The 20,122-nt window shown below is 45.4% G+C and overlaps 1 protein-coding gene across 4 annotated transcripts; it reads right to left on the minus strand.

Annotated features, from left to right (window-relative positions):
- Positions 1–640: 640 nt before the first annotated feature.
- PLA1A (phospholipase A1 member A) lies at positions 641–19,743 on the minus strand. 4 transcript variants are annotated; one of them, XM_064465840.1, is made up of 12 exons: positions 19,600–19,742; positions 17,026–17,227; positions 15,523–15,700; positions 13,955–14,063; positions 12,054–12,149; positions 10,645–10,746; positions 9,691–9,780; positions 8,630–8,797; positions 7,506–7,595; positions 6,937–7,045; positions 3,270–3,434; positions 641–1,076 (listed from the first exon to the last, which is right to left on the minus strand). In XM_064465840.1, the coding sequence occupies exons 1-12, from the start codon at positions 19,670–19,672 to the stop codon at positions 992–994; spliced, it is 1,467 nt and encodes a 488-aa protein (XP_064321910.1). In that variant the 5' UTR covers positions 19,673–19,742; the 3' UTR covers positions 641–991. The 4 variants fall into 4 exon arrangements, with proteins under 4 accessions (XP_064321910.1, XP_064321918.1, XP_064321936.1 ...); XM_064465848.1 differs by lacking the exon at positions 9,691–9,780 and having other exon boundaries at positions 19,600–19,743; XM_064465866.1 differs by lacking the exon at positions 8,630–8,797 and having other exon boundaries at positions 19,600–19,743.
- Positions 19,744–20,122: the final 379 nt, after the last annotated feature.

Consider the following 20,122-nt stretch of genomic DNA (forward strand, 5'->3'; position numbering starts at 1 on the left):
ACCACAGCGTTCCTGGTGCACTTTTCTATCATCCAGTGAAGTCAGTCCAGGGAAACACAGAAAATGATCTACAGAAGGTGTGGTTTGTTGCCAGAAGTGATGTAAGACTTTCTCCTCTTTAATTTGCATTTACAGCAAGATGGTGGAAAAAGTGTGGATGGGTGAGGGCTGTTTCTGTGTATGTGTGTCTCATATTGTAATCTTGCACCAATTATTTCCAAATCTCAGCTACTTTTCCACGTCTGAAAGGCTGTGCTGAGTTCCTGGGACTAATCTGTGTTAGGCGGCCCTGTAGCTATGATGCTCCATTCTGCTCCTATTACCTTCTGTCCTGGGCTGTTGTTCAAAGCAATGCAAAATTGGATGCAAGAGCACTTCTGTGCTCCTGGTGTCTGTTTCATGTGACCTTCAAAGAGAACAAGCCAACAGCCAGAAGAGCCGCTCCAGGCCTGTCACAGGAAGGAGGTTAATTCTGATTATTGAGCAGGAGCACTAACATGAAATCAATGGGGTCTCACTCTGAAAGTGTCTTGTAGATACGAGTGAGTTTCCCATTGGAGCATTGGCCAAGAATGACTCCTTCCTGTCCCGAACCTGACCACATGGTTTTCCCCGATGAAGAAAAATAATACTTCTCATCTTTAATAAGAAATTCTCAGGGCACTTTGATATAAAATACAAATTAATCATCCCAATACTTCTGTTGTAGGAAGAGTGATATCATCATCTTCTTTCATACAGCTCTGAACCTTGAGCTTAAATGACTTGCCCATCTCACTTGCAGAGCCGGGTACAGTATACCTAAGGTGCAAGTCTTTGAACTGATGTAACCAATCTGCTGCACAGTTCTTTTCCTTGGCATCCTGTCCCTAATGCGGGAAGTAAAAAAACCCATCCAGTTTTGTGGTGAAAGTATGTGTGAGCAGTGAGCAGCAATAGGTTTGGAGCGCCTTTCCAGTTCTGGGTACGCCTGCATGCTCCGAAGCCAGTGCTAGGCACAAGCAATGGGCAGCTCGTAGGAGATGTCCATGTTGGTGGGGAGGGTGAGGTTCCAGGGCAGGCATGACATTGTCCTGCTGCAAGAAGAGCACAGGGAAGTCAGGCTGTGCATTAACAGGCAGAGGTTGCTGTCCTAACACAGAGGCAAGTAAGCTGCAGGTGGACCTTGTGCTGCTTTGCAACGGTGTGATAAACAGGGTGCTGTGCCCTGGCTGGGATGAATTGGCTGGAGGGGTGTGTATGGGATCGTGTCCTTCACTTTTCTACCACCTCCTAGCAATACCATTGTTGCTCTGAGTGCTCCCAGTTTAGTGACAAAAGCATAGCTGTGCAACTCTACAGCTTCCTATCTGAACCACAGCCAAGTCCGGTGCTTCCAGGGGTGCAGGGTAGTGCACCCTTAAGGCAGTGTGGCATGCTGTCCCATTCATCAGTGATAAAAAGGCATGTTTCTGCACGTCCATCACAACTTTGGAGTGCTTTACTCTGCAAATTACGCTACTAAGGAATACCCCTTACGCTTAAGGGTGTGCCTGGTATTTACACAGGAACGCCTCTTCCTCCCCTCCCCCCATCTGGGTCTACTATATATATTTTTACTGCCTTGTGCTTGAGTCTCCTTACTGCCCATCAGAACAGAATTTGAATGGGAGCCCAGCCTCCCTTCTCTTATGGTTTTCCCTGCTTTGGAGTACCCACTAGCTTGCTTCAGCCTGGAGCCAGCATAAGAGTCAACTCAGAAACAATGTGGACAGTGTTTAAGGTGTCCCTATAGTCACAGCTATTTCTCCCAGCCTGCAAGAACCCTGGATCTGCAAAACTCCTGGCAAGAATAATGTATTACGGAGAAGACTGTTATCTCTCTCAGGATGAGAAGGGCTTGGCTGCTTCTACTCTGGATAAGGTAATTATGGCCAAAGGCATATACTCTACAATGCCCAGCCCAGGAAATGCAAAAATGGTTGTCTTTCGCCTTAGTGCTTTATAAACCTGTGCAGTATAAGAAGCAGAAATGAATTACTGGTCTTCTGTTGTCTCATCCTGAAAAATGTGCATCTCTCATATTTCAAATGGGGGCCCATTGTAGATGGGGAAGATGGAGAGACCAAGCAAGGAAAAAAGGAACAATATGTAGTTAGTACAAGCTTTTGCAATGGTTTGTGCCTTAAGCATCTTCAAGGTGACGTGAGTTGCAGCCATTTTCCTTCCATGGCACAATACCTTTATCCTGGGGAAAGAATCATACAAAACTCCTAGAAAACTACCTTGGAAGATTTTCTCTCTAACAGGTAGAAAATTATTTACGTAGGGACACAGAGAGGATAAGAGAGACCTCTTTACATATTTATCTAAATGGGAGAGCGTGGGGTCCTGACCCTGGGACCAGACTAATGTCAGGGATCTGCTGAAGAGGGAACGCAACGATGAGGCTGAAGTGAAGGGCAGAACTAGTGAAGACCTGGGCCCTTGATTAGCCCACGGCCCCAGCTGTGCAGACTCCAATAACATGCCTCTGCCACTCCCTACACTGCTTATTGGCTGCCAGAAAATTAGGTGTAAACGTATGTCAACAGACTGGACAGTTTCTAACAGAACACGCTGGGGGAAGTATTTAAACCAAATCAAGAAGCTGTCAACCACTTGCAAGTAATGCTAATCACAAGCACAAATCATGGTTGAGGGTTTAGTTGTGTGGTTCCTTTAAATTATAGAAGTGTGAACAGTTTCACTAAACCATGAGGCTTTCCTCCCTCCTTGCCCCACATTTACCTACCCAAACAGCCCCTCTTCAGCTCCAAGAATCGTAGCAAGGTGTGCTGCGGTGATTAAGATTCCGGGCACAAAGTTATGTGGGGACTAGGGGCTTCACACCAGCTATAAAATCGGAGCATGGGAGTAACTTGGTGGAGCTCCCTCTCAGCTGGTCTGAGACCCCCACCGCCTTTGACCTTGCTGTGGACTACTGGAACACCGAACAGGTCGTATTCCCCTTCCCCCAGTTTCATGTATCTTGCTCTACCAATTTCTGTGTCATTATGTATTGGGCTTACTATATAGGCTAAAGTGACTTGCTTAAGCACAGTGGAAAACTTAATAAAATTGTTCTGTATGTTAGCCACCTGGCGTCTCATCAGTGAAGCACGTTAACAGACAGAATCTGTCTCGCTGCGGATAACAATCTGGGAACGGTGCATGACAGTGCGTCGTTTCAAACCACAGCCTGGATCCACAGGCTCAGTGGATTCCTGTAAGATATTCCTGCGACTTACTTGCTATCAAGAGGCAGCGGGGCTGCACAGAACTTGCCAACAATGAATGACTCATCCTTCTTCCAAAAATGATTCTTGGAGAGATACTTCAGTGTCACGCTGTTTATCTGGCAGAGGGGAACTCTATGGGCCAGCAGCCGTTTGCCCATCTCCTGGTGCTTAGGTCTGCAAGGCAAGATGAAAGACATGAAGGAGAACGTTCAATCAACCTGCAGATGCAGGCCATATGCCGATGTGTTGAACCATTAGAGGAACCGAGGTATTGTTGTGGAGCTCTCACTTACTAAAACGGAGGGAGAAGACTCATCTGTCAAAACAGATGAGCATTGCATGAGAGTCTTATTGGCTGTCTCTCCATGTTTTATCTCTAAAGTCAGGAAAATTTCTGTATAAATATCCTTCCTTCCATCACACAATTACAACAACTCTGCTTGCTGTTGCATATAGATTGAAACACTGCCCAGATTACAGAGAGGTAAGTGGTAGATAAGGTCAACATCTATGAAATCATGAATGGCACGGGTAGGGATTGGTTGTTCACCATTTCTTCCAGTGCAGAAACTAGGGATCATCAAAGCAAGCTAACAGGTGGTACGCTCAAAAAAGATTGCACACTGCACAGAGTACCATTCCTTTTAAGCTGTTAAAACCATTGCTGTGGGATGTTGTGGGTCTAGAAAGTTTACATGACTGTACAAGTCCTGGGAGGGGGACTGGACAAGTTTGTGGAAGACAAAAGCATTGGGAGCTAATAAGGACAAAGATCTCACCTTTGGCTCTGAAAGTCCTGAGGTTTAATTAGTCAGACACTGGGAAACTATCTGGGGGAAGTATTGCTACATGTTTATACTGCCTTTTTTTATACTCTTCGCTAGGGATTTGCTTCTGACCATGCTGAAGGTTGGATGCTTGGATAGAGGGACCTCTCTCTGTCCCTGTGCTCTTACCCAGGTAACATGAACTGAGAAATGCCAGCCAATGATCAGAGCCCAGTTGGTTGTGTGTTAAGAAGGGGTGCTGCCCAGCCAATTTACATAGGTGGGCCACCTCCCTTCTGTGGAGTCCATTCAATGGGCCTCCTTATGCTTGATCTATGTGGCACCTCTAACAGCCAGAGATCATAGATTTCCTTGTGCTTATGAAGAATATGGGTGAAGCTGACTCAGCGCAATCACAGAAGCACCTGGGTAACTGCCTGATCAGAAACATGATGTTAGGGAAAGGGAAGAGGTGACAAAAGGGTTAGGAAGAGCCTACAATTCTGCTAACCAAAGTTGCTCCCAGGAGCACGCTTACAGCTGCACTCAGCATCCTCTGAGGCCACAGTGGCCAACCCAAACCAGTACATCCAGTATCTCCCTTAAACTGCAGTGGTAGATGTTGGAGGTTTTGTGAGTCTATGTCTGTGTCTGGCTTGAAGCTGCCAAAAATAGGAAGCATCATGAAATTGTGGCTATAAAGGTGAATAATGGATGGTAAATGGAAAAGAGAGGGGAGGCCATCTGTCTACTGCATATCGTCCAAGGGCAGGATCCAGCCCCGTCCTAGGACAGAGGAACACAGTAAGTTTAAGCAGGCCGAAGAAAGTCACTCCAGGGACTGACATTTGGTCCAACCCCACACAACCTTTGGATGGCTGGCTTCAGAAGTATGTTTTCTTGTATATGGGGAATGATGTCATGCGATGTGTAAGCAATGGCAATGCAGCTGGGAAGTGCGCTCTGTAAAAAGCTCCTTGCTCTGTCAGCCCCATGGCAGCTATAGGGCTTGGGGACATGTATCTTGGGCACTCTAAGCAACGTGTGGGGTAATGGTATCCTCAGGAGTCAGATTGGAATTTGTGTTCGGGGGAGGAGAAGGGACAAGAGAATGTGAGGTAAGACACAACTGTGTGAGTCACTTGCTGAAGGTATGAGACTGTCTGAACACTCCCAAGTCCCTGTATGCTTCTGGGGAACTACAGGATGACATGCATATCAGATCACCTGAAATAAGTCAGTGATCTATCAGTGTCTGAACTGCAATGTAAGAATCTATGTTCAGATGCCCGTTTGACATTCTGAGCTTGTCTGCACTGGAGGGCTGAGCTTTGCCTAGAACAGGGAAGTTTCTTTGCTACAGTGTGAATTAAAAGGGATATCTTCAATTTTATACTCTCAAATCTGTAAGTTTTTTGCTGGAAGCAAAATTTTCATTTTAGCCTTGTGCTTCCTAGGATGGCACTTAAATGAAACACAGCTGCTGTTCTCCCAGGGTAGGGTATCTCTGGATAGGTCACACTGCCATAACTCTACTGTCTCATTAAAACTTGAGGGTACAGCAAAGCCTCAGGATTGCCTGCCTGCCTGCCTCACTTCCCTAGGCAGCCTTTCTCTCTAGTGCTCACATGCCTCCTGCTGGGTACCTATCAAATCTTGTGTCCGACATTGCAAAAGGAAGCGCTGCACGTCTTCCTGAACAGATCAGGGTTCTGTCTTGACCTGGGTGTTATGATTTCCTCCCTCCTGCATCTTTGGAAAAGGCAGATTGGGCTTCCAAGTTGGGGAGAGGTTGAACAGACTGAGCTCCACCAGGCTGGAATATAAACTCCAAATTGCAGTGCCTGGCTGCAAAGCTGTGACCAAGCAGTGGTGTCATGCTGGAGAGTGCTCTGGAGTGTGGCTTCCCCTTCCCTGGTTCTTACCTCTACCTCCTGGTGCCCAGGACTGAAGCAGCAACACAATTAGCTTCAGGTCACAATGTTTTGGCTTTCCAGTAAGGACTGTGTGGGAACCAGCACTGGCACACCTCTGATCCTAGGAGAGCTGGGTGGGGCTCTTTAGTAGACTGCTTTCCTGCTTCCTAGGCAGCCAGCGGCGTGTGCTAGCTGCTTGCTTATATTGTGGTTCTCAGCCCACAGCAGCGGACAGGAAGGTGTAGGAAGAAGTGAGGAAAACTTCTTTTGGGGAACTTCTCTGTGGTGGGGAGATCCCCCTGAGGCAAGGGCTCTGGAATAGGAGTCTGAGTCTGGTTCTTTAATTCAGATATGGTTTGGAGGAGGGTGGTGATTTCAAAAGAGATCTGCCTGCTACACATGTGGTCTTGTTCCCCTGCCCCCTGGACTTTTGCCTACAATGGGAGCCTGAGAGCTTTGCTGCATTACTGCAGTGGCAACAAGCTACTGAACACATTTCTGACTGTGCAGACATGCACTTGTCTCCTCTTTGCAACTGATGTCCTACTGGGCATCAGGAGAAATGTCTAAGCCATCAAGTCCATCAGTCTGGGAGCTCTGGTGAATGGGGTCTTGCTGTAGCCATCTCTGTCTGGCACAGTAGAGCTAATAACTATCTGACAGTGATTGCGGTTTGAATTGGCACCAGGCAAGGGTATGGTGTAGAAAAGGCACCAGCATAGCAACACAAAAGTATACAAATCTGGGGATCCCGGACTATACCTACTGCTTTGTGCCCTCAGGGAAGAGGTGGACCTAGCCAGGGTTACTGAGTGATGGTAGCAGATGACCAGTTCTTGAGAGCAGAGGGACTCAAGAAGAAAGGTTGTGGTTCATCACACCATGACTGCACTCAGGGAGATATGCTGTTATTGTGCTTTTCCTGGATTGGCATAAACATCCTTACACACAGAGCTGGGATAAAACAGTCCAGAAGCAGGTACTGTTACTCACATGGTGATCTTCACTGTGTCCTTGGTGCTGTTGCTAAAGAAAGCGATCTCAATGCTGGTGACTCTGTTTCTTTTCTTCTGCAAGTGGAACTCAACCAGGCTGTGATGGGCTGAGCAAGAGGCAAAGTATGTGGGACTGAGGGCAGGTACTATCAATTGGACCTTCCCCTGCCAAAAGAAGGCCTCTAGCATTCATCCCCGGCCCCACCAGCAGAAACAAGAAATTAGCATAAACAGGCATAAGAAAGAAACTAGTCTATGTGGTTTGAGAGGCACAGTGGGCAGGTCTGCATAGTTCAGCCTAAACAGCCAGGCATTTTCACTACCCTTTGCTTCAGTCCTGAAGCCATGTAGCTGTCTAATCCAGGACTGTGCCCACACTAATAAACTCATTGGAAAGGGCTTTATGGGGGAGATGTGCAGGGTTATTGCTCTTCAGCCGTGTGTGTCAGATCATCTGGGACACAGCAGCTGATTGTGATGGGGATGGTGGGTTGCCTGGCCTCCCCAGGGATCTGCCTCATTTGGTCAACACCCTTCTGACTTAATTTTTTTCTCATTGCTACTTACCACAGAATGGGGCTGAAGGACTGGTCATTAAATAAACTTCCACTTCCTTGGGCAACTTTCTCATGTTGACTCCTGCCTGCTTCAGCAGGCCTGCAGGGAGAAATAAAGCCAGAGCAGGGAAAGCCATGAATAACCCAGAACAGAAATATAATTGGTCCTGATTCACCTCCACTCACCCCACCCAACTCTGCTGTCTCCGAGGTCAGACTCTTTTTTATACTAGTGCAAATCAGAGCAAGTACAGGTTTGTAGTGTCTGTCTGACAGGTTACCGTTCCCCCAGAAAACTATTCTGGCTACCCCATGTAATCATCAGAGTATGTCTTGGTGTCTTTGTTTCATTCCTCTGCTAACAAACTGTGTCATCCGTGGCACCTGTGCAAAATGAGCAAGACTAAAGACTGCCAAGTCAGGAAACTTAGTGCAGATGTAAATGACAATGCAAACGCAAAGTTCGGGGAAATTGATTTTCTTGATTGAGTGAGAAGAGCACCGTAACTTGAGGCCTGCACCACTGACTAGCTGACAATGTACCTTGGTGAGGTAGGGAAAGGGTGGCTGACCTGAGAGCACCTATACCAAAAGAGGCCTCTCCTAATATTCCTCCAGAACAAGACTGCAAATAGCACCAGAGTACGCTTCCCCTCCTCGTGCCACAGCCCAGTTTTGGAAGCCTAAAAAAGGCAACTATCACCTTCTTCCAGCCCAGGGAGTTAATCTTTGGGAGATCATGGCAGGAATTTATGAGAAGGAGGTGACACAGCAACAGTGAGTGGTTTGTAGAAGAAGGGGACTTTAGGCTTGGGCTAATATTTCCAGCTGCTTCTCTAAACAAGATACTTTAGGGAGGGGATTCTGGACACTTCCTTTCAACTCATTTGTGGGCCCTATGAAATGTTTAAACATTAGAAATGTTCAAGATTTTCATGTTCTACCTTGGGCAATATATGAGCTTTTAGAACTTCTCTATATAAGCCTGAAAACGAAACAGCTTCTCATTATCCCCAAAGAGATCTATAGCAAATCCTGCTCAGAGAAATCCGAACTGAGTACTGTGCTCTGCACTGACACCCATCAGGAATGCATTGTCATCTGCTCCAGGAAGGTCTCATGCTGGTACTGTACCTATTCTGGGACAGGAGAACAGGAAAGGGTCAACACAGTCCAGGCAATGACCATTTAAAAACTCTTGATGACTTGCACAGGGGAACGCCATCATCGGACAGGAATGTTTCAAGGCACTGACATAGAGATGTACTGCCCTCATATGATCACAGATCAGATACTTATAGCCTGCAAGAAAAAATTAACCCAGAGAAAAGCAGCCATGAGCCTTTCTGTTGGCTTCAGTCTTTTTGCATATTCCCCAGGAACTGAGAGTCAAGAAACACTCGTACTGACTCTACAGCGATCCCTTCCCATTAATAATGTTTTTCAGAGCATTTCTGTGACTAGCAGCCCAGACCCCACTACAAGAGAAGTTACGCAGGAGGTTAGAAGTGTATCTACCAGACTAACAGAGTCCCTCAGAAGAGGGGGACCACAGGCCTGCCATGCTTCCATCAGTGTACCATTGATAAGGCCCCAAGTTCTCTGCAAGGGGATGCAATAGCTTTGACTCCCATCTGCACTGGGACCCAGCTATGGGAAATGAGGTCCCATAGGTGTCCCCTGTAACCTGACCCTCAGTGCAGCTGGCTCATCTGGAACATATTTGGATATTTATCCACACTATTTTCTGTGTGAAGTCCTATTATCTAGAAGGAAAGGGCAGTAATCATACAAGCTGTCTTTCTAAGTATAGACACAGCTTGCAGCATGAAAACAAAAAGAAGCTTTTTCTAGTAGTACCTAAGAGCCTTTCTAGCAAAAAATATTTTCTTTGTTGATACAAACTCTGCGGATGCTAGGGTTTTGGCTCATACAGAAGTGTCACCAAAATCACGTCTCTTGACAGTGGTGCTGCCAAGACTCTTGACCTGTATGTGATTTTAATTTCAGCTGCTTGTTGTACTGCTGAGAGGAGATGTGGGCCATGAATCTCTGCTGCCATATGTCTTTACAAATACATGATGTCTCGCTTTGATATCTGTCCTGACTGTAGCAGGAGCTCGTTGCCAAACAGCATTTTCACAGGCTGCTAAATGTCCGTGAAATCCCTTTGCTTGGCCACGCAGTGTTCTCACCTGCAGAAATGAATCGGGGGCATCCTGGCTGGTCCTTGCCTCCATTGACAAAATAATCGATGTGGCCTACAGGAATCCGGATCCCGAAATCTGGAAGGAGGTGAAATGCCACTTCATTCTTACACTTGGCTCTTCTACAGGTTTTACCCTACATGGTGTATGACAGACCCCAATAACTGGTTGAACACCAGTAGTGCTGGTCCCTGGAGACAGCAAGAACATATTTCTTGCTCCTACCTGCCTGTGTCGTGCAGGTTTGCTGCATGGGACAGAGTGTGCTCTACGCCCTGCCATCAAAATGACTGGGAACTGTGGCTTAATCACCACCTCTGTGACTCAGGGTCTTGATTCTGTGTAAAGGAGAACAAAACTGACCACAACCTTAATAGGGAATTATGAGATGTGATTGAGAGTTGTGTTGGTAAAGATTTTCATGATCTCCAGGCAAGAGGTGTGACTCAAAGGTACCACGTTATTCTTCAGCACATGTTCTGCCTACATAGATCCTAAGTGCTTTAGAAAAGTAACTCTGTAGTTGCACCAGCTGTTGGTTTCACTCTGTTACTTTCTATTGGCACTGGCAGTGGCACCTTTCTTAACTCAGGTGGGAAAAAGCAAAGTGAGAATAGACATAAATTCCTTCCAGGCGGTAAAAGCCATGCTGAGCTGGTTCTGCATAAATTCACTCTGCTGTAGCAAGGGTTAAGGAAGAAAGATTTTCTGGAAGATTGCCCTCTACCTAATCTCCACCTGTCTGTTGCTTGAAGTGCTCTGCAGTATGGATACCAGCCAATGAATTAACCATTAGAGCCTATGAAAACAAGAAACTTCCTCAGAGTGAACCTGATTTCATGGTAATCTGGAAGAAAAGGGACAATGACCTACAGAGTCCTTAGCAATAATTACAGCAGAAGAAACAAAAGCATGGGCCAAAAAAGATGGAAGCCAGCTTACTGTCAGCATCAGTATGAATGGCTTCCACGAAGAGGGCATCCCCAGGATCCAGGCGTTCCTCAGGGCTGGCTCTGGTGTACTTAGGGCCTGCGGGATCCAGGCCTGTAATAAAATCAAATGCCTCAACATCAAGTGCTCTTCAGCCCCTCTCTTTCTTATTTCTGGACCAGTTATTTTATCCAAAACTTTAAAAATTTTGCTAGGCAGAAGTGATAAATTATTCCCAGGTCGCACTGATTATGTTCCAGAATGGAGCACACTTTCACTACAGGTTCCTTACCTTGTCCTCCACTGTTCTGCTCCCTTTTAGCAGTTTTGTGTCTCAGGTTTCTAGGCTGTAAAGCCATGGCTGAGTTTCAAATACTTCTGACAGAGAAGGTGTGGAGTGTCTTTTTAATTTTTGGTGAAAGAGAATCAAACTCTTAACACCTTCCGTAATTGTACTGTCATCTGTATTAACACTAGTCTGAGAAATGTCACTGAAGATCATCATTCAGCTGATGAATTCAGCATCCCAGGCATTAACCAATACAAGCATTACAAACGTTTGATACTATCAAACATCCTTAAAGCAAAGAGGCTTCTAAGCCCTCTCCCCACAAGTAAAATTGAGTCCTTAAGCAGCCATCTACATTTTTTGCCTAAAACTTGGTCCTGGAGCAATTTGTGAGGAGCCAAAGAAATACAGAAAATTATCCTTGGCAATACCAAGGAACAGATTAAAATCTTTTTTTGTTGTTGTTCTGGCTGAGGTTTATCATGTTCACTTTTTGTAGAGAAGTAATCTCACAAGGTTTTTTTGCACTCTGAAAGCAACAACAATAGTTTAAGAAGCAGCTCTGCTCCACATGCCACTTTGCCTCAGAGCTGGCCAGTTTCACTGCCCTGGAGCCAGTCCCATTAATTGTTTATGGAGAAGGCAATATCAACAATATACAAACGGATGTGTCTGTGAGGGGAGAGGGAAGGAGGAAAAGGGAAAAGGGGGAAAAAAAAATCCTTCCTATTCTTTATATAAATAAAAGCTAATAATGGGGCAAATGGTCAGAAGAATTTACTGCTTTAATTTTTCTTCCGTGTTCTTTAATCTAGACACATAAAAAAAGCCGAAAGATTCCCCACCCACTTCTACAGACCAAGTTTTAGTTAAAGGCTTTAGGAGATACTGAAAAGTTTTACTCAGTATAGCTTAAAGTTCTTCTGAGGAGAGAGAAACACCTAATATGAGCAGCAGTAAATTCTAGCACAGCTCTGAGGCAAGCACATTTCTATCCTCTATTCTCTATGCCTACCTCCTCCAGGCACAAGCTGCATACACTCTGTTGAGATGTACGTCCTCAGCAGCTAAGAAAAGCCACTCACTGAAGCTATACTGTATGCAACTGAATTCCTTCAGGCTTTTTCATTACCTCTGCAAGTATTGAAACAATTGCTCTTCAGCAGTTTTGGAAAAGGGCTGTTCATTCCAGTTCCTGAACCATTTGCTTTCCTGCACAGGGAGATATCTGCAGGAACAGGCATGGGGTAAAGAAACTCTCTTCACAAAAACAGTCTCTGCTTTCGTCTCCAACACTCGCTCTGGTTTTGCCTCACAGCTCCTTTTATGTGACTGAAAACACTTCAGAGAATTATAGCTCTGGGATCACATTTCTCTGTGTGTGTATGCATGTGTGTGAGGAGGCAGGAGATGAGATCAGCAGTATCTTGGGTCTAATTCCACCCATCTTCAGGCTCCTAAATCTGAACTGGAACTTGCAATGCCCAGTGTGCCTATGAAATCATAAGGTAGTCAGGAGTGTGGAAAAAGGGTTGTCTTCTAGCAGAGTTAAAAATTAATGGAATAAATAAACCTACAGAACTTTTATTACCTGTAGAAAACATAAAGGGGAAGAGTCTCTGAAGTTAATCACCATGGTTTCCTGGAAATGTGTCTGCTTCTGCTCATCTGAAGTGTTGATGATCTTAAAATCCTGGTGCAGGAGAGCAGTTACGCCATGTCCCTCCTAATGTAAACTTTGATTCACAGCTTAAAAAAGGGCCCAGCATGAAACTCAGCTCCTGTTAAGAAATGCCTGTATTTCACGCAGTGTGGGTATCTGTGACCTGTGTAGGTTGAACCAACATTTCTCTGGACTGCCCTGCTGAGTGTGCAGTGAGACCCTCCTTGAGGATACCTCTGTGAGACAGACCAGCATGGGCTGAGGCAGACTGAGAGCAGTGGTCACTCTGTTGGAACCTTTATGTCTGTTCCTTCTTGGTAGCAGTTTCCCTCCTATCAAAGTCAATCTCCATCCCCGGGGATTGCCAGAACTTGACAAGACCCTCGACAACCTGATCTGACTTAGAAGGCAGCCCTGCTTTGAGTGGGGCAGGGGTGGACTAGAGACCTTCCAAGGTCCCTTCTTACCTAAATCATTCTGTGATCCTATTCACACTCCATACCTAAAGCTGACAAGACCAAAAAGCTCTAAATGCCTCTAACTGTCTTTCTCTGTAATTCTCACACCCAGGAGCCTGGCTCTCTGCCTTTAAGGTCAGCTCTGACTTGATACAGCTGGGACGCCTACTGTGAAAACAGCTGACTTGTGGGAGAGAACAGCAAGAAGCCTGATCTGGGGCCGCCCAACATTGGCTCAGGCTCTTGCCTTCAGTCTTCGCCTGAGCTGTGTTGTAGAGATGCCATGCCCAGCCCTGTTTCTTGCTGACTTGACTTCCTAGCTCGACCTTGGGCTTGCCTTATCACTACAGACTTGCCTGATGATCATTGGACTGTGGATGACCCTGGTTCCTGTCACTGGACCTGCTCTGCTCTTCTTGCTTAGATACAGTAGGACTGTGTCCCTTGTCAGTGAGGCCAGTGCCCCTGCCTACTTTGTTTTCCCCTTGGATCTCAGCTCACATTTTGCTTCAGAGCAGCTCTCTCTTGCTGCTTCCCCACAACGACATGCATTGTGAGATTTAATTTTAAGAACCACAGAGATATACTATAAAGTGGAGGCAAAGCATATAGGTGGTGTGGGTTTTCATTAGTCATGAGGCCTCATGGTCTTTCAAGATGGCGCCAGTTGGAAGAGTGGAATAGAGTCAGAAGGACCCTTTTGCAACCACAGGCATTCTTTATGCAGCATGGAGGGGACTGATGGCTGTCAATGCATTGTCAGGCTCTTCTGAAGCTAGGAAGAAGCCCATAAGCTTGGATCTAATGAGCCCTTATACAATTAAAAGACCACTATGGATGACTCCCCTTCCTTGCTCTTTCATTCTCTTCCTTGAAGAGCAGGTGAGGACCGAAGACTCAGTTTTATGATACCTGTTATCCGTCCCAGCTGACCGCCATGGAAGTGCCCCACCAGGCCCCCGACATGTGCACCAAGGCTTACCCCAATGATGTGGATGGATGTTCCTGAAACTCCCAGGGCCTGCAGATTGATGAGAATAAAAATTAATGTTTCTGTAGCAGAAAGGTAAAATACCCTGTCCCAGCCCACACAGCATCGCTGTAACTCTTCTAATATAAGATTGTTTTTGAGGTGTATGGGGGAGAACTAAATAGATGTGGGAATGATGCTTATTGCCCTTTCTGTTTTGCAGAATCTTTCTTCAGGTCCTCAGATGCAAACTCAACCCTAACCAGGTTGGTCAATGCTCCTGTCCATAACTCTCTTTCCACAGCTTGTTTCGGACTGCATTTCCCTCTCTGAGCTGAGTGACCCATGTCCACCATGTGAATAATCTTTTTCTCAGCAAACCAGAGGAGGTTTTTTTTGTTGTTTTACTTTTATACCATCATTGTACCAATATCCTGTTTAGTATTTTAAGATTATATTTTCAGAGATCAAGGATTTATCCATGGGCTGAACTACCAGGTAAAGCACAACTACTTAGACCTGATGTGAGATGACCTCATCCACAGGAGTTCGGCTGCCTGCAGGCTGAACTGCATGATGCAGTACCATACAATGGGAGAGCATATGGTGCATGAGAGTACGGGGGCAAGATGAAAAATCCTGACTTTGAAATGTATGAGGCCATACCCTCGAGCAGTATAGAGGCTTATGAGACGAGAATATAGTCTTCTGTGGTGTAGTGTTGCAGGAGAATCTGGACAGAAAAAGCCCTTGAATAGCTGGACTAGAGCTCAGCACAGACATGGAATGAGTGGTGGGGAGACTGTCCAGCTCAGTCATTTGTTCACTGTATGATGTAATCAATAATGAGGGGTGACAGTCCTCTCTCCCTCTACCCCATTCCCCATCCCCACAGTAGCTCCAAAGGTTGCCGTATATCTGGATAGAAATGTGTGACTGCACACAACTTGGTGCGTACGCAGAAACTCCCATGCTGTGCAGCCTGGGTCTGCAGTGCAAATGAAGATCTTACATGTAGCTGGTTAACACAAAGCTTTATCACCCTCACTGCATAAGTATTCAGCTGTGCTGTACATGAACTAACTGGGACGCATCTGGGGAATTTCCAGCTACTGAGAAGTCTATCTGAAGTTCAAAGCAAATAGAAAATAGCCTCAGATCCCACCCCCTCCAGCTCCCTGGACAAAATTCTGGGCAGAAGAAGACTGTCCAGTGAAGCACAGATCTGAGAAAACCCAGGGCTGGAGATGCAGCTGACAACTGGGATGGTTTTCCAGAAAATGTCAAAATGCAAAAAGAGAAAGAAGAAAAACAGTGGCATGCCCAAGCCTTGACTGAGAAAAAGGGGAAAAAAAACCTCTCTCTAGTGCTACACAGCACTTACTCTGGAATAAAGAGCCTGCTTGTCCAGCTCCTGCAGACAGCAGGTTTGGAGCAGTTCTCTGGATTGTTTGCATGAATAATGTCCTCTGACCATGCTCCCCCCAGCTGGAAATGCATGGTAGCTTACCAGGAGCTTGCTGATGAATTGTGAGATGGAGAGGGCCAGCTGTGTGACATTTTCCACTGCGGAGGGATAAGCTCCTGTAGACCCATAAACCCAGTCTACTGCAATCACGTTCACCTGGGTTGTGTGCAGTATGGCATGGACAAGCCCATCAACCCAGGAAGGTTTGGTACCCAAAGCCCTGTGGAGTCATCAGAAACAAGTATGTTAGGTGTCTTCCAAAGCAGGGCATGTGCCGATATGCTGTTCACTGGTACTGGTGCTTCACATGTCTCAGAGGAGGCTGTCAGACAGTTGCTGAAAGTTTTTTCTGGTGCCAGACGCGCACACCTGGCAGTTCTTTGTGGTGGTGTAACAACACTTTCAAGAACAGGATGATTCAGAAGGGAACCAGCTATTTTAATGAAAATAATTTTAATGAGATAACATTTGCAGAGCTCAGGATGAGATCTCAGTCTTGCTGTGGTGCTTCAGTTAGCCACCACAGAGCCCATGTGGATTAAGTGAGCTGACCAGGGACACCTGGATTCTGCTCTGCTACCAAGTGGCAGGAAGTCCTTGGTCAGATCACCTGGACTTTCACTCCTACATTTCCTCATCTGCAGACGATTAAAAAAGAAATTCTATTCCCAAGAGTTCAAGGAAAAATGAGGAGGCTCTGTCCTACCCACTTCCCCATATACCACCTGGTGGAGGGTGTGCTATGTCCCATAAAGGCAACAGCTGGTTTTCTGCAAAGACCCTGCAACATCTTCTGTGGTTTCATCCTGGTCTTCTATGCACTTTCCATTCAAGCTTTTGCAGGTCAAAACAAATAAAGTTATACAGTCACGCCTAACTGAAAAATGGCACAGTAAAATAAGCTTGCAGAATGGTGACAAAACCTGGTGAAAATGGTGAAAAAACCCTGGCTCAATTCCTACAATTTCAAGAATAGAAGTTTGATGTGCCTGGCAGGGCTTCTAAGTGGCTGGCTATTCCAGGCTGTTGATAAATCAGGACACAAGCTCCAAGGAGACCATTTAAAGGGACAAAAATCTTGAAGAAAAGAGTTCTTAAATAAAAAGGTTGAAATAAGGAAAGAAAAGGTTTAAAGGAGGAGAGAGTGAGAGAACGAGCAAAAGAAACAAAGAAGGAAAGAAAGAAAGATATCTTATAATTTCCTAACCTTTTTTAGGCTCAAAAAAATGTGAAACGCATACAAAATAGGCAGCTGATCACAAACTAAAGGAGTGCAAGTGGTGGTGTAATGAGGGTTGTCAGCAGTATTTTCCATGCCTCTAGCCCACCAACAGTCTCCCAGACAATTCCCAGGTCTGGTTTGGGGCTGAGCACTCCAGACTCTGTTCTTAGCAGGTGTTTTGCATGCAGCTGTTCTGCTGGGGAGACTGAGAAGGTCACAAAAGCAGCGGGTTTCTGTGCCAGCCCCACCCAGTGCTTGGAATTGCCCCAGCAGTGTTTAATTTACCAGTAAAAACTTAGTCACAGTGCTCTTCTTTCTCTCACCGGAAGCCATGGATTATGATCTTGGTTTCCAAGCTGCTGTTGAAGCTGGAGTTCTTGATGCTGTCATTAGCTAAGATCAGCTCGCCACAGCTGGGGCTTGAGGAGGTGAATAGAAGAAACTGGACCTTAAGTTTACTGCCCAGAAGGAGATTTGCTGTCTGGAAGTCAGTGCAGTGATGCCCTGCGAGTCTGTCTGTACCCCCTGCAATGAGAGGGAGTGAAGAGCATACTCAGTCTGTGTCTGTGCAACGGAAAGGAAAAAGCTCATTCTAATTAATTAGGCAAATGAAGGTAGCAATCTTGCTCCTATTGATAAGGATTAAAAGAATAGAACATAAATTAAAACCAGCCTATTCTGTAAACTTTATCTGTCTGATAAAGTTGCTTCTGCCCTTTGATGGAATTCCAGCACTGCTGCGGAAGATAACTGTGGATGTCATGGTAGCCTTGACTTCTGAGAGTTGTTTTACTGAGATGTGAATGACATTCTGTTGTTTTTTGTTGGTTTGGTTTTTTTTTCCAAATTGGCCACACGTGCCAGCTGCTAAGTATATTTATGAGCTGGCTATTAGATCTTAAAAAAAAAGGTTGCCACCAGGTAGTCACCAAGGGATGGGGATATCTCTGTTCAAATTCTGGAAGGCTTAGTAGAAGATATAAGTCTAATCAACAATTATATCAAAAATCCAGAAATAAATATGAGAATGCTGATGACAAAATGTGTCAATGATAATTTCCTGATTGATTCAGTCTGGAGCAAAGGAAGCTGAGGGGAGACCTTATCGCTCTCTACAACTACCTCAAAGGAGGTTGTAGCGAGGTGGGTGTTGGTGTCTTCTCCCAGGTAACAAGTGACAGGATAAGATAAAATGGCCTCAAGTTGTGCCAGGGGAGGTTTAGAATGGATATTAGGAAAAATTTCTTCACTGAAAGGGTTGTCGAGCATTGAAACAGGCTGCCCAGGGAGGTGGAAGAGTCACCGTCCCTGGGGGTATTTAAAAGACGTGTGGATGTGGCGCTTAGGGACGTGGTTTAGTGGTGGACTTGGCAGTGCTCGGTTAATTGTTGGACTTGATGACCTTAAGGGTCTTTTCCAATCTAAATGATTCTCTGATTCGATGATTTACTGGATGAAAATGCTTTATGGGAAGGAAAAGGCAGCTACTGGAAGGCACTTCGATCTAGATGGGAAAAAAAAATCTCAACTCACAGCTAGTAAAAAATTGAGCAAATTTAGGCTAGCAAGCAAGCACAGAAGTTCAACAGTATAATGGCTAGCAGTATGTTTAGCTAGGCTATCCACAAAAGATCTGTATCCTCCACCTTTTGTCATTTCAGAGGACTAGCTGCTATTTTGGAAGGCCTGTTGAAGGTAAATTGTTAGATTTACTGAAGGACTGAAGGTGAAATTTATTAACCTGAGATGCGCAGAAAGACAAATAATTGATTAAATGATCTCTTCTGACCTAAAAAATGTTACTTTATGAACTGGCATAGTTGCATCCTGCTGTAGTGACAATGCATGCACCTTCTCTTTCCTGACTGGAGAAAGTGAAACAGCCTTGAATTTGCATGTACAATAAACAAAAATTTAAAAATTTAAAAATCAGCAACCAGCTTCCTAACTGCTTGCTGTTCCCTTAGAAGATACTTCACAGTAGCTAGGCAGAACATGGCCTAAGGGTCAGCACAAAGAAGTGAGATTCAACATTGAGATTCCCCCTTATGGGATGTGACTATCCCTTACTGGTCTTTATTTTGGTCTTTCTGTGTACTGAAGGCAAGAGAGAAAGAATCACAGGATCATGGAATCATAGAATCATTAAGGTTGGAAAAGATCTCTAGGATCATCAAGTCCAACCATCAACCCAACACTACCACGTCTCCTAAACTGTGCCCCGAAGTGCCACATCGACAAGTTTTTTGAACACCTCCAGGGATGGTGACTCCACCACCTCTCTGGGCAGCCTGTTCCAATGCCTGACCACTCTTTTAGTAAAGAGATGTTCTTTGAGAACAGTCTGGAAAAACCAGAGCTTATGACACAGCTTAACTAGCAAGGGCAGGTTCAGTGCAAGCACAGTCCATGTAAAAATAACATAAGATGAGGGGGATCGTGAGTAAAAGTCAGGCAGAAGGTGCATTGCTGTGAAGCTCCAGGTGATGTGGGACAGTAGTGCTGGTCAGAAAAGCAGTTTCATTGACAGTACAATTAAAGAAAGAAACAGAAGCGTGGCATCTGTTTATTTTCTCTCAGCTACTGCAGGTTACACTTGCTAAGCTTTCAAAGCAGGAGATGCCAGTGCCAGAGGTCAAGTGATCTCTTTTCTGCCTCCTTACACTTCAGGGTAAACCCAGATCATTCTTTTAAATCAGGTTAGCGGAATTAAATCACTGAGACTGATTGATCAAAGCATGGGAGAAGAAAGGACCATTCTTGCACTGCCCTTTCTCCTGGCACCTAACTGGATTATAGCAAGGACCTTTTGACACATGGGTTGTTTAGGAAGAATTGAATTCAGATCCTTCTATGAAAACCTTCAATCCCTTGCCAGGCACTCAGGTTTTTCTTACCTGCTTGTGCTGAGCTGAGCAGCAAGAGGACAGCAAGGACAAAGAGTAGCTTTCTCTTCAGATCCTCCACCATCTTCCTCTTAGTCCACTACAGGTACAGGGATTGCACAGGGAAAAACAGCTGTGGTGGGCTGCTCAATCAGTTTGAGTCTGTTAATGATCAGCCAGCCTGTGCTCTTTTGGGAAAAAAGGGTAGGGGCAATCACCTCTGCTCTTACTTGACCATTAGCCAAAGTCTGTGTCAGCAGAAATCTTCACTGTCTTTTTGGTTAAAAAAGAGGCTGACACCCATTTCCTCCCTACTTCCCTTTCCTCAAGGCAAGCTTCTCACTTCAGAAATCACCTAGTGAAACCAGTCCCAGCAAGCGACAGAGTTACAGTGCTTTATCCTTGCCACCTAGACCTCTCTGCCAAATTCTGACTGGGGACACTGATTTGTCACAAGGCTTCACAGTAAGTCCATGCCAGCAAGATTCACGTTAGCCTCGTATCTGTGCATTTTCCTATTGCATTGCTGTCTCTT

The sequence above is a fragment of the Phalacrocorax carbo genome, chromosome 1, assembly GCF_963921805.1.
Source record: "Phalacrocorax carbo chromosome 1, bPhaCar2.1, whole genome shotgun sequence".
Taxonomy (NCBI): domain Eukaryota; kingdom Metazoa; phylum Chordata; class Aves; order Suliformes; family Phalacrocoracidae; genus Phalacrocorax; species Phalacrocorax carbo.

Excerpts from the sequence above, each read along its gene's own strand:
- PLA1A (XM_064465840.1), bottom strand. The coding sequence starts at position 19,672 with ATGGTGGAGGATCTGAAGAGAAAGCTACTCTTTGTCCTTGCTGTCCTC. Across the intron at positions 17,228-19,599 it reads GCTCAGCTCAGCACAAGCAG|GGGGTACAGACAGACTCGCA; the intron begins GTAAGAAAAACC and ends CTCTCATTGCAG. Across the intron at positions 3,435-6,936 it reads GACACAGTGAAGATCACCAT|ACCTAAGCACCAGGAGATGG; the intron begins GTGAGTAACAGT and ends CTTGCCTTGCAG.